Source organism: Nuphar pumila, chromosome 4, assembly GCF_984573655.1.
Source record: "Nuphar pumila chromosome 4, dmNupPumi1.hap1.1, whole genome shotgun sequence".
Lineage (NCBI taxonomy): Eukaryota > Viridiplantae > Streptophyta > Magnoliopsida > Nymphaeales > Nymphaeaceae > Nuphar > Nuphar pumila.
In genome coordinates this window covers 125,612,159-125,625,000 of record NC_143252.1, presented here as the reverse complement: position 1 = coordinate 125,625,000, position 12,842 = coordinate 125,612,159, and the positions used below count along the sequence as shown (strand labels likewise).

Here is a 12,842-nt window from a genome sequence, read left to right as displayed (position 1 = left end):
TTTGTGTATCCCATGGATGAGAACACATATATGCAGCTGTGTGTGCATGCTTGCGCCTGTCTGTTGTGTGTAGGGATCTTGTGCAATTCTGTAACATATATTTCCCCCTCTTTGTTTTCTGTGTTGCTTTTTTTTTTCCAACAATTCTCTTTCAAAAAATATTTGAGTCACCCTTTCGTGGCCAACAGAATTGCCTTTAAAAAAAGGGTTGTCCGAACTTCTTTCACTAACAGAAAATTTTTGTCGAATCATTTTCACTATCAGAAAAATAGATTGCCTATACTTCTTTTTCCTCTGGGTGTCTTTGTGACTTCTTTCTTAAAATAAAACTAAAGTTTCTCCTGTTGTATTTGGGGGCAAATATGATGCATTGTGTGTATCAACTGCAATGGTTTGCCCTTTTTATTTTGCATACAATTTTCCACTTTTCTCATGCTCAGGCATCATTATGTATTTACCGTTATATTCCAGCATGCTGATTGAGATGAGATGGGTTGCCTTGCCCCATTGTTTTACACTTTTACTCTCTTGTCGTTTTGGGGGCTGGATGTATTGCCCTTCCCTAGTGACATCTTATTGTTTGGAGGCATGTACTTCTAGAATCCACCTCTTTTCTTTTGATAGGCTGCAGTATGACTTGATAAGAAAAACCTCTTAAAAAAGAGGCTTCCATGAGCTAAGTAGTTTATGTTGCTGACCGGACTATGGTGCCATCAACTGGTGGAGATTGATGCTATTATGGCATATATAATTGGAGTATTTGATTGGTAACAAATAAGAGAAGTTACAAGCAGGGTGTAGCTGTTTTAGTGGGCTTAAATAGTTGGTGGCATACCTTCATAGTTTTGATGTGCACAACAACTCTGTTTAGTTGTATTCCCAGAACTTCAGGTACCTTGTGGAACCAGATTCTAACTCCTTTGGTTTAAATTATTAAATTTTCTTACCTGGATATTCTGTCTAGATAGAAACATGACGATCTTTGACAATTTATTCATGAAGGTGTGCCTAGGGACTGCTTTCAAATTAATACCTGAACTGTGTACCACTTTTAGAAAATATTGTTCTTGGAGATTATACTTGAGAGAATATTTTGACAGGGTTTCAAACTTCTGAGAGATTAGTTCTTCATTTTATTTTCTGTCCCAGAAGTTTCATGTGTTATGGTGGTTTTGCATATAAGTTCATAAATGCTGTTGTTGGAGAAGAAACTTTGACTTGGATATGGCAATTATGGTATGTGTGGACATCTTGCAAATTCACACCTAGAGCAAATAGGGCTTATACTATCATGCACAAGCATGCCAAAAGTCTTCTTTTAACTTTTGATTCTTCTAGGGCAGTAACTAATGTGCTTTTGTTGGTTAGTCTGGAAAGTGCATGTACATGTCATTGGAAAACTGATCTTGTATATGACATTTATGGTGTATTTGGTGATCATGAATATTCACATGCTATGTGATTTTGCATTTTTTGTGGTCTTCAATTTTTCTGTTGATTTTGCTCCTCAAAATTTGCACCATTTCCAAGTTATAGACTTCAATAGTTTCTATAGAAATAATACACATGCAATATGCAACAATTTTGTTTTTGTGCTTATGAATTTATGTACCATCTTGTGTATATTTTGTAGTTTTACTCTTAAAATTAGGTTTTTGGTCCTCTTTTTAACCACATTTGTTTACACAATATCATAGTTATAATGTTCTTACGCTTTATGTGTGAGTGTATTTCATGTGATTATTGTTTCGTTTCTCTTACAGAGCTCTACTTTGACCGTGGAAACTTTTATGACTTTACCTCATTAGGTGAGTACTATATTTATGAGAAAAATTGATTAGTTAGTGATTTTTTGGATGAGTACCTTATTCCAGATCCTAACTTATGCTTTCTTTATAATTTTTTTTTTGAACCTTACAAGTTTTATCTTGATCCTTTGTGATGTATCTTTAGTAAACTGCTTCCTTGAAAATGTCTATGTCAATGACATCTTAGAAAACTAGGATGTGGCAGTCTTGTCATGGTCAGGTAGTAGATGCATATGTACTTCACATGCTTCTATGTTAAATATTTGCTTTTGGTGACTTCCAATTTTCTTTATTTGGCTTTTCTTGTGAAGCTGAGAATTTCCAGCGACTTAATTAAGCAAAAGTGGACATAGTAATGCATAAATCGCTTGGGAAATATGCTTGGATATGTGTAGGAAGCATAAACCTGACAATTCTATAGAAGCTGTTGCTGTTTTATCCTGGTGTTATGTTGGATTATATGGACTTTCAGTGAACAAAGGGACAAAGCCCCTTATGGAATCACAAGAATGAGCAACACATCTCAGATAAACTTATTGGACTAACTTATTGACATAACAGTAATCCATAATAGTGTAATTTGCCTAATGCGTAAATCCTGGTTGATTTTTATGCATGAGAATTGGTATGCGAATGTTGTGTAATGCATGCCTCTTTGTGTATGATAAATCTTAATGATGGTGAATCTTGTTGGCTAACATTGTAGAATAACAAAAAGTGTAAATCTTATAAAAAAATATGAAAATGGGGAAACAAAAATTAACTAGAAAATAAACAAGTTTAGATGAAACGAGGCTAAATAAAACCGATGAAATGGAATCTCCACATGGACTTCATAGTTAGCCTCGTAATAATACATTTAATATAACTAAACCGAAAAAATATAAATTGCAATCAAAAGTTTATCAATCCAGCAGGAAATGTGGAAATTCTAGGAAGAGAGGAAGACCTCCCAAAAAAATTTCTCACTAATAATATTTCCCAGGAATGTTGCATGGATTTAACTTCATCTTTTTACCTTGAATGTTTTTGGATGGAAATTGTTTGTGGTTTATTGGCTGTATATGTTTGGTGGTAACCTGTGCCCATCGTAATTCACTATTGATCCATATGCAGTGGAGCTAATGCGAGTTATATGCTCACAATGGCCTCCAGCCCTAACTACAGTCTTTCATTGATCATATTCTGTTATTATTAGAATTTTAATCGTTTACGGTGGTTTGGACATATTCGGCGAAGGCCTAATGGTGCTCCAGTTAGAAGGATGGAGAAATGGGAAAATATATTAGTTAAAAGAGGTCGGGGTAGGCCTAGGAAGACTTAGATGGAGATGATAGGAAAAAATATGAATGCTTTGAACCTCACCGAGGACATGGCATTGGATAGAAATGATTGGAGGAGAAGGATTCATGTGGAAGACCCAGAATGATTTTCTTTGTTGGTTCATATCGCCGACCCCAATTGTTTTGGGATGAAGGCGTAGTTGTTGTTGTTGTTTCAGATGTACCTTGTATAAATATGCATTTAATCTTTTTCTTTTTTCATTGTTATTCTCATATCATCTTTAACAAGATTTTATACTCTGAACTTGTGTTGGATCTGTGCTGTTGTTTCTAGTTGAGTCCTATCTTGGGACTTGGCCACAATGATCCAAACTCCAAAGTTGACTGGTTCACAGGAAATCAGGGTGGTTGTGTAAGCCAAGTCTTCAATTTTTGTCCTTTCAACATTCTCAAAGATGGCTTCACATTCTCACAAATGCAGTGATTCTTTAGCTTGATATTCATTTGCTTAATTAAAGTGTATTTCTTTTAAATGTGCAGTGCGAGAACTGGATGTGCCTGGTGAAATTTATGAGAAGAAAACTTATCCATTTGAGTTCTCGACAGTGGAAATGCCATATGAGTCCTATAATGGTGTAAACGTGAGACTTAGGTGTGTTTTGACTCTCACCTTATGACAAGCTGATGCATCAAAGTTACATATGCTATTGGTACATGGTGTGGTCCTGCAAATTAAGTATTCTATTGCATGTGATCACACTCATATCAGAGATTAACCATCACACATTTATAGAATTCTTTTTGATGTTTCACTATATCTCCAATGCAGTTCTTGATACCAGTGTATCAAATTATTCACTTTGATAAGCATATATTTCAAACTTGCAGGTATATTCTGAAAGTGACTATCAGTCGTAACTATGTCAGTAATATTGTGGAGTACCAGGATTTTTGGGTAATCCATCTTTCTCTTGTTCTATTTAATTTTATTGGGAATATAAAAGTAATCTGCATAACTGAATTCGCAACTTAAGATTTCTTTATCATGTGAAGATTTCATAGCTTCATATGAGAATAGACATGGAAGAAATTTAGTTGTTGTCCCTGTGCATTTCATGCCTGTAATTTGCCAGCAATATCGTAAGCTTTCCTTTTGACAGTTGTCCATTTGTTTGCTGATGCAAATACATGAACTTCCATCAAGAGTACAAGGATTATGCTGTTGGAGATTTTTATATCAAAGTACCAAGTGAGAACTGAGCGAATAGCATTCAGTTCTTAGATCAATTGGTTGATATCCATATGATGTTTGACCATTTGTGTGATATGTCATATTAGTCGGTGTCATGATATTCGTCACTGTGGCAGCAAGTGTGCATGGTCTAACTCTTTCTCTTATAAATGATATAAAAGTTTTTTCCTGCAAAAAATAGTCCCTGGCTCATGCATTTTAGCAAGTCCCTGCTTTTCCGTTAATTCTTTCAAAATCTTCCTGGGTTTAACACTTAACAGCTGTCGTGCCCCATTGAAGGTAACAGTCAAAATCATAATCCTGCCCTTACTGGAGGACCATTTTGAAAAAAAAATCAACATGACCAATGATTTTGCAAAAGCTGGTTAAAATGGCCTCTGGAGATGTCTGCAGTTTGGTGCTTCCAGTGATTCACTGAAAATGGCCACCAGAGAGCACCACAGATGGCTGCTGGAGATTTCTGGGAGAGAGAGGGGGTTACACACCTAGGGTTTGAGAGAAAAAATGTTAAAATGAAGATTGATGATGGAGAACTTCTTGTAGACCCTACTCCTTACAGACAGCTTGTCGGGGCACTTTCCTATCTATCCATTACCAGACCAGATATAGCACATGCTGTTCATACAGCAAGTCAATTTCAACATGCTCCTACTTCTGTTCATATGGGAGCAGTCATGCGTATTATCAGATACATCAAGTCCTCTCTTTCACGAGGACTTTTCTTATCTTCCTCCTCTTCTCTTGATTTAATTGCATATACTGATGCTGATTGGGGAGGTGATCCCAATAACAGACACTCAATCACTGGCTTTTGTGTCTTTTTAGGGGAATCATTAATCTCGTGGAGGTGTAAAAAGCAGCAGAAGGTATGTCTCTCATCTACCGAAGCTGAATACAGAGCCATGGCAACCACGACCATGGAAGTAGTTTGGCTCCGACGACTGCTTGGTGACATGGGAGTTGAAGCAACAAAGGCTTCACAAATGTGTTGTGACAACAAAAGTGCGATCTACATTGCCAGTAACAGAACATTCCACGAACGCACCAAACACATCGAAATGGATTGTCACTACGTCAGAGAGGAATATCTACACGGGATAATTGATCTGCCATATGTCACTTCAGAATATCAGTTAGCAGACTTCTTTACAAAGCTTCTCGCTGCTCCCCGATTTCATTTTCTCTTAGACAAACTTTCGCTCATTGTACCGTAAGTTTGAGGGGGAGTGTTAAAATGTAAAACTGTACATATATGTATATATAATAATATTATATTATTATATATATATATATAAATACATTTTTCATTTCTTTCTTTTCTGTAATTTTTTTCCTTTATTTTTATTTTTTGTCTTTATGTCATCTAGTTCAGTTTGAACTAGAATGACTGTTGCTAGTCAAGTCCTGTCCAGACTTGACTAGCAATAGAGTTGTTGGACTGACACATTCCAACAGCTCTTAATAGAGCTGTTGGACTGCGCCCAACAGCTCTATTGAGTCCTCTTTCAGCTGTGTATATAAAGGGGTGCAGCCCCTCTTGTATTTTACTCCAATGCTTCTTAAGCAATTGGTTTTTCATATCAATAAAGAATACATTTTTATTTTTATTTTGTTTCCAGTTATACCCTTTCTAAGGGTTATGCTTTAGTGTCATTCTTGACACTTGCTCTTGTTAATCTAAGCTCGTGTTTCGAAGATCCCCATTTCATTTCAGTGGCCAAGTGGCTACCAACTAGAGGGGGTGCCAAGTAGGAGGGATTCTCCTTTTGGATATGGATTCAGTTAACGTGAATTAAGGAGAGTGACCCAGTTTCTCTTTGGCGAGGGTCCTCTGAGGAGCAGTTCCTGGATCGGATCCAATTCAACGACTTGGGTCGTATCTGTTAAAAATATAAAAATATAATTACATATAATATAATAATATATTTATTATTTTATTTTATTTTATTTTCTTTTTGTATTTTTCTTTTTGTCTAGTTTGATTTGAACTAGACTTTAAACTAGTCAAGATCCAACTAGATTTTGACTAGTTGGTGTAGCCGTTGGAGCTAGTCCAACGACTATAAATAGAGTCGTTGGACTAGCTCCAACGACTCTCTATGAGAGCTCTTCTCTCCCACTCTCTTCTTGTATATAAGTAGGGGTGATCTCATCTCCTTTGTATTAATGCTTTTTAGGCATTTAATGTGAATTAAATAAAGTTTATTATTTTATCTTTTGTGTTCTTCCATTTATGCCCTTTTGTGGGTTATGATTGTAGTGTCTTCAATAGACACCTATTGCAAGCATTTGTGCCTTCGTGGAAGATCCTCATGTCCTTACATGGTATCAGAGCCTAGAAGCTTCTAGATCTTGGAAGAGTTGCCACCTCGTTTTTCATGCCTCTATAAAAAATTGATTCATCTCCTTGTTCGCGATTCAAGTGCTTTTTGGGTCATCATAGTTGAAGAAAGAAGGCTTTTTTGAGGATCGTTGGCTAAACAAAAATTGTGATTGTGCTCTTGTCCTCTTTCTTATATTTTTTCTTCTTTCTCTTATCACCTCACTCTCTTCTTTACCCTTGTGAAAATAGATGACAATGATAAAGTCACCATCATGCCCGTAAAATTAAATGATACCAATTATGTGATGTAAGCTTCAATCATGAAGCATCACATTTGGGCAAAATAGTTGCGGGGAATATTAGATGGTTCCGATTCGGAACCAAAACTAATTCTCACAAAAATAAAAAATGAGAAAGAGGTTCTTCTCATGGAAGGAGAGAAAAGTAAGGCTTTAGCTACCTATGAGAAAAAGTAAAAAAATGGAGGATGAGGCACGCCAAAATCATGTTTTGGCTAATTAATAGCGTAGACCTCAAGAAATGCTCTAGTCTTGCCAAATTTGAGCATGCCAATAAGACTTGGGAGTACGTTATAAATATGTATTCCCTTAAAGATATTGTATACGTGTGCAATTTACAAGATAAAGTTTGGACTTTAACTCAAAAAGACAAAAGTATTAGAGAATATTATAATGAGTTGTTCAAACTTTGGGAAGAGTTGGCTCTTCTTGAGCCAAAGTGGCATTGTCCCGCGATATGAAACATTTTTACTAATTTAAAAATGGTTTAAGGCTGAAATTTGAAACAACCAAATCGGCTCTTTTATATAGAGAAAAAGTTATCTCTATTGTTGACACTACTGAGGAACTTACTATGGAGGAAAATAGGCTAAAAAAGAATACTCCAATAGGCCTTATAGACCGCCTCATTTTGGTAGACAAAATAATTATTAAGATAAAAAGAAAGTCATTTGTCACCATTGTCATGAACTAAGGTACTATAGGCCTAAATGTCCTAAATTGAAGGAAAGAGAAGAAAAGAAAGTTACATCCGTTGGTTCATCACAAGAATCAAAAGATCAAACCACTCAAGATGCACTTGTGTCCATGACACAATTAATGAAAATTCTTCAACCACTTCTCAAAGGAGCATCTTCCTTCACTGAAGCCTCAATTGAAACAATTGTCTTATCCTTCTCTGATCCTGGTAACTTTCCTTGACTCCTTGACTCTGGTGTTGTGGATATTTGTGCTAAGTCGATGATTTCAGATGATAAGAAAGTAGAAACTCCTGAAGTTATAAATGCCAAATCAAGACTTGAAGATGGTGTTTTGCTTGATGATCCTACTCCTTATCGTCAATTAATTAGATCTCTTACTTATTTGTCCATTACCCGACCGGATATTGCTCATGCCGTCATGCAGTAAGCTAGTTTCAACATACTCATACGACGGTTCATATGAAAGTTTGTACGAGAATTGTGTGATACATCAAAAACACTATCTCAAAAGGGCTTTTCTTATCCTCTTCTTCATCTTTTGATTTAACTGTTTATACTGATGCATATTGGGGAAGTAAATCCAATGATCGAATTTCAACTACAGGTTTTTGTATTTTCTTAGGGGATTCGCTTATTTCTTGGAGGTGCAAGAAGCACTAAAAAGTTTCCTTGTCATCAACAAAAGCTGAATATCGTGCCATAACAACTACAACCATGGAGATTATATGGCTTAAAAGTTTGTGATATTGGGATCATCATCTCAACTCCTTTAAAGATATGCTGTAATAACAAAAGCACGATTTACATTACAAGCAATCATACCTTCCATGAGCGCAACAAGCATATTGAAATGGACTGTCACTATGTTCGAGATGAATACCTCAATGCAACTATTATATTACCTTATGTTACATCAAAATATTAGTTGGTTGACTTCTTCACCAAAGCACTTCCAACTCTTTGTTTTTTGTTTCTTCTTAACAAACTTTTGGTTTTCTCCCCGCAAAGTTTGAGGAGGGGTGTTAATATATATATATATATTATTTTGTGTATTTATACCAAAATACCCAATAGGGGTATTTTGGTCCTTTCACTATGTATTTTTTTTAAATCTTTTAGTTTTTTAGGTTTTTCCATTTTCTTATTTTTTTGTTTTTTATTTTCTATTTTTTGTTTTTGTTTTTTATTCATGTAAGGGACCATTGGTGGCCCCACTCAAATAGACGTTGGGGTCCCCAACGTCTATTGTGGGAGCCCCAATGGCCTCCTCTTTAGTGTGTTCTCTTTTTGTATATAAAAGGGTCTCCCCCCTTTAGATTTGTATGAGTTCTCTCACATTCTCTCCTTAATAATATTTATTTTTGCCTTTTGTCTTTCACCCCATAGTGGGCTTGTGTATTTTGCACATTAAGTGCTTGTGTTATTTGGTTCATTATTGAGCCTTTTGTATTTTCACATATCTCATTATATATATAAAACCACCCATCACATTACCCAGATTTTTGAGTTTGTCTTGTCGTACCTTCAAACCCACACCCGTACTCGTGTGACATGGAAGCGAAGTATTATTATGGAAGAACACACATTATTCAACTCTTGTGCTTATTGTAATTAGTGAAACTAATTAATAAAAGACATTATGAAACTCTTTTTTAAGGCTTACTACTTAGAAATGACATTACTTTTTTTTTTTTTTACTTTTTAATGTTTAATTTCAAGCTCTTTTGTTATATGTGATGGATACATTGTTATAACATCATAATTATAGCTTTTATCTTTGACGATTGTTACATATTTATTCATTCTTAATTTATTTCATAATTAACTTTACTTAATATTGTAATTTGACTACTTAAATGAGTTTTATTTTTCTTTGTGGTCATATTTTTAATTCTTTATAGTTGTTTTAAATGTTATTTTATTTTTGTATTATGTGATTGTTATAGTTTGTTTAGTCAAAATTGTTTTCTTTTTGTTTGTTATCAAATGTGGCTCTTTAATAGTAAATTGTTTGTTTTGTTTGTTGTTAGTTTCTTACAATATCATTTTACATGTTATAGTAGTACATGTGTATAATTATTCATAATGCTTAAATTCAATTTTTTTTCTATTTTATTCTATGTTTTTTTCTAAATTTTTCTGAATTTTCATGCAACTTTTAAATTTTTTGTGATTTTTAAAATAGGAGTTTTTTCGTATCTTACGATACAATACAATCCACCTGTATCGTAAGCCCTTTTCAGTATGATTCCAATACGATAATTACCACATTGCTCTACAGTTGCATACAAGGTTGTAAGTATCGTATCGTTACTCGTATTGATCGGGCAAAAATTAACCTGTATCGTATCATATTTTTTTTTCAAAAATTCCAAAAAAATCAAGAAATCAGGAAAAATAGCAAAAATTCTAGAAAAATCATAACAGATGAAGCAATGATGAATTGCACAAAATACAACCATAAAATTACATATGAAGCATTTATGTCTCTCTGAGCTACATAAGAACATGCTACAAGATTCATACTTTCATATTATAAAAACAAAAATAAAATATTATATAAAACCTCAATGATCATAATCATCATCTTCTTCTTCTCCTCCTCTTGCTAAAATTAATAATAAACCATGCAATTGATAACTGACAATGTAAATAAAAGGAAACTTCATAATTTAAATTTTCAACACAATTAAAGTCTTAACTAACAATATTAAATTGACATCCAAGTCATACTAAAATATCATAAGTCATAACTAAACTACTAAGAGTCTATGATAACTAAAAACATTACATTTAACCAACGTCTTACATGTCAATCTTCATCTCTAAAGTTCTAAACTATAAAGAACCTAAAACTAAATTATCTTCTTGAGCCACATTTTCCAAACATTAGGACAATAATTCTTCAGTATTGCATCCAAATGTAGCGCGATGATGTCTTTATCTTCGGTCATTTTTTTGGCAAGTGGGCCATCATCATCATCTTTAGAATCTAGAACAATGGTTGGAAGTCCTTCACATTTTTGCAAAATTCTTCTTTGAATTTCTTCTAGTTTATCAATAACTTCAACATGAAAAGTGGCAAGAATAGATGGATAATTACATGAATGTACATTTTGACGAAGACTTGCAATATGTTGCTTAAATCTATGCAGTTCACCTCTAACAATACCACCACAAAACAAACATCTCAATGATGACCCTGGTTGTGGTATATTATCATCCATGTTTTTGCAGTATCGCCATGTAGGATTATCTCTATAAGATGAACGTGAAGACTGTCAGAAATATCCACCTGCAAGGGTTAGAGATGAGGTAAAGAGAGAAGAGAGAGAAGAGAGAGAAGAGAGGGGTTGGCGGCAAATAGGGTTTCCCTCTTTTACTTATTATTTATAAGTGTTGTACATAGTATGACATTACACAAGAAGTAAAAAAAATTACAAACATGCCACCGCCCACGCATCCCAAGATGGATCCTTGGAATGTGGTGCGGTTCGGATCCATGATCCAAAACTAACAGCCTCCCTTAAGTTGAGTATGGTCTTTGATCATGCTCAACTTGCCTTTGAGTGCCCAAAACTGATGAGTGGATAATCCCTTGGTAAAGATGTCAGCAACTTGCATATCTCACCGAACATATGCAGGTTCAATTTCTTTTTCTTCCACCTTTTGCCTAACAAAATGTTGATCGATCTCGATATGCTTCGTGCGACAATGAAGGATGAGATTGAAGGCAATATTAATAGCACTCTGATTATCGCAAAGAAGCATAGAGGACGAGATCGATTCTTGTAATTCTTGCAGTAGATGTCTCACCCATGTAACATTGGCTGTTCCTGCTGCCATTGCACGATATTCTGCTTCAGTACTAGATCGCGCCACTGCCTTTTGCTTCTTGCTACTCCATGTTACAATATTATTGCCGATAAGAATGCAATACCCCGAAACTGATTTGCGCTCGTCAGGATCACCCGCCCAGTCCGCGTCTGTGTAGGTGAATAGTCGATGCCCTGACATATAAGTTGTGTCCTTGGTGTACATCAAGCCATCTCCAATCGTACCCTTTAAATACCGAAGGATCCTTTTTACTGCTTCCATATGTACGTTTGTAGGAGCATGCAAAAACTGTGAAGCCTGATTGACAGAGTATGCTATGTCAGGCCTAGTGAATGTTAAGTATTGTAACATCCCTACAACTCGACGATACAAAGTAGGATCATGATAAGTAGTGCCTTCTTTAGCACTTAGCTTATGATTTAGAAGGCAAGGTGTGCTAATTGGTTTACAATTCTTCATCCCTGTAGCAAGTAAAATATCAATGGTGTACTTATGTTGGCTCAATGTAATAGTCTCATGTCGACTATCAACTTCCACACCAAAAAAATATCGCAAGGGACCCAAGTCTTTCATCTTGAATTTAGCCATCAGCATAGACTTAACCCAAGATATGTGAACCTCATCACTCCCGGTAATAATGATGTCATCAACATATATAAGCACCCAAACAATAGCTGAATCACTTTTGAATATGAACAATGAATGATCTAGAACACTTTTAGTGAACCCATGATGCTGGATCTCCGTGGAAAAACTCTCAAACCAAGATCGAGAGGCTTGTTTCAAGCCATAAAGAGAGCGTCGAAGTTTATATACCCAATTGGATGAATCATGCATACTATAACCAGGTGGCTGCTCCATGTAAACTTCTTCCTTTAGTTCACCATGCAAAAAGACATTTTTAATATCAAGTTGACTGAGTGACCATCCATGTTGTAATGCCAATGCAATGATAATCCTGACGGTGCCCAATTTTACTACTGGGCTGAACGTTTCATCGTAGTCCTGCCCATACTGCTGTGTGAAGCCTCGTGCGACCAGACGAGCTTTATAGCGCTCAACACTGCCATCCGGTTTGTGCTTGATCTTGTACACCCATTTGGACCCTACAACATTCTTATTATCTGGCCTTGGTACAATTTCTCATGTATTGCATTCATGCAATGCTTCCATTTCCTCATTCATAGCCTCTACCCAGGCACGGGAATGTACAACATCATGAAAAGAGGAAGGTTCTGTTTCTTTGGATACTCTGGTTAGAAATGTTTGAAAATCCAAAGAGAAATTGTTATAACTTACCCAGCGATCTATAGGATGTCTAATCCGAGTGGAACGTCGT

At 35.4% G+C, this 12,842-nt stretch overlaps 1 protein-coding gene across 4 annotated transcripts in view; it reads left to right on the top strand.

Annotated features, from left to right (window-relative positions):
* LOC149840942 (vacuolar protein sorting-associated protein 26A-like) overlaps positions 1–12,842 on the top strand; it is a 59,847-nt gene that overhangs the window by 38,629 nt on the left and 8,376 nt on the right. For 3 of the 4 annotated variants that reach the window (XM_090003490.1, XM_090003487.1, XM_090003489.1), the window contains 3 exons: positions 1,764–1,808; positions 3,632–3,743; positions 3,980–4,046. In XM_090003490.1, the coding sequence (XP_089859616.1) occupies positions 1,764–1,808; positions 3,632–3,743; positions 3,980–4,046 (224 nt within the window). The remainder of the gene's footprint in view (positions 1–1,763; positions 1,809–3,631; positions 3,744–3,979; positions 4,047–12,842) is intronic. The other variant, XM_090003488.1, reaches the window with a different exon arrangement.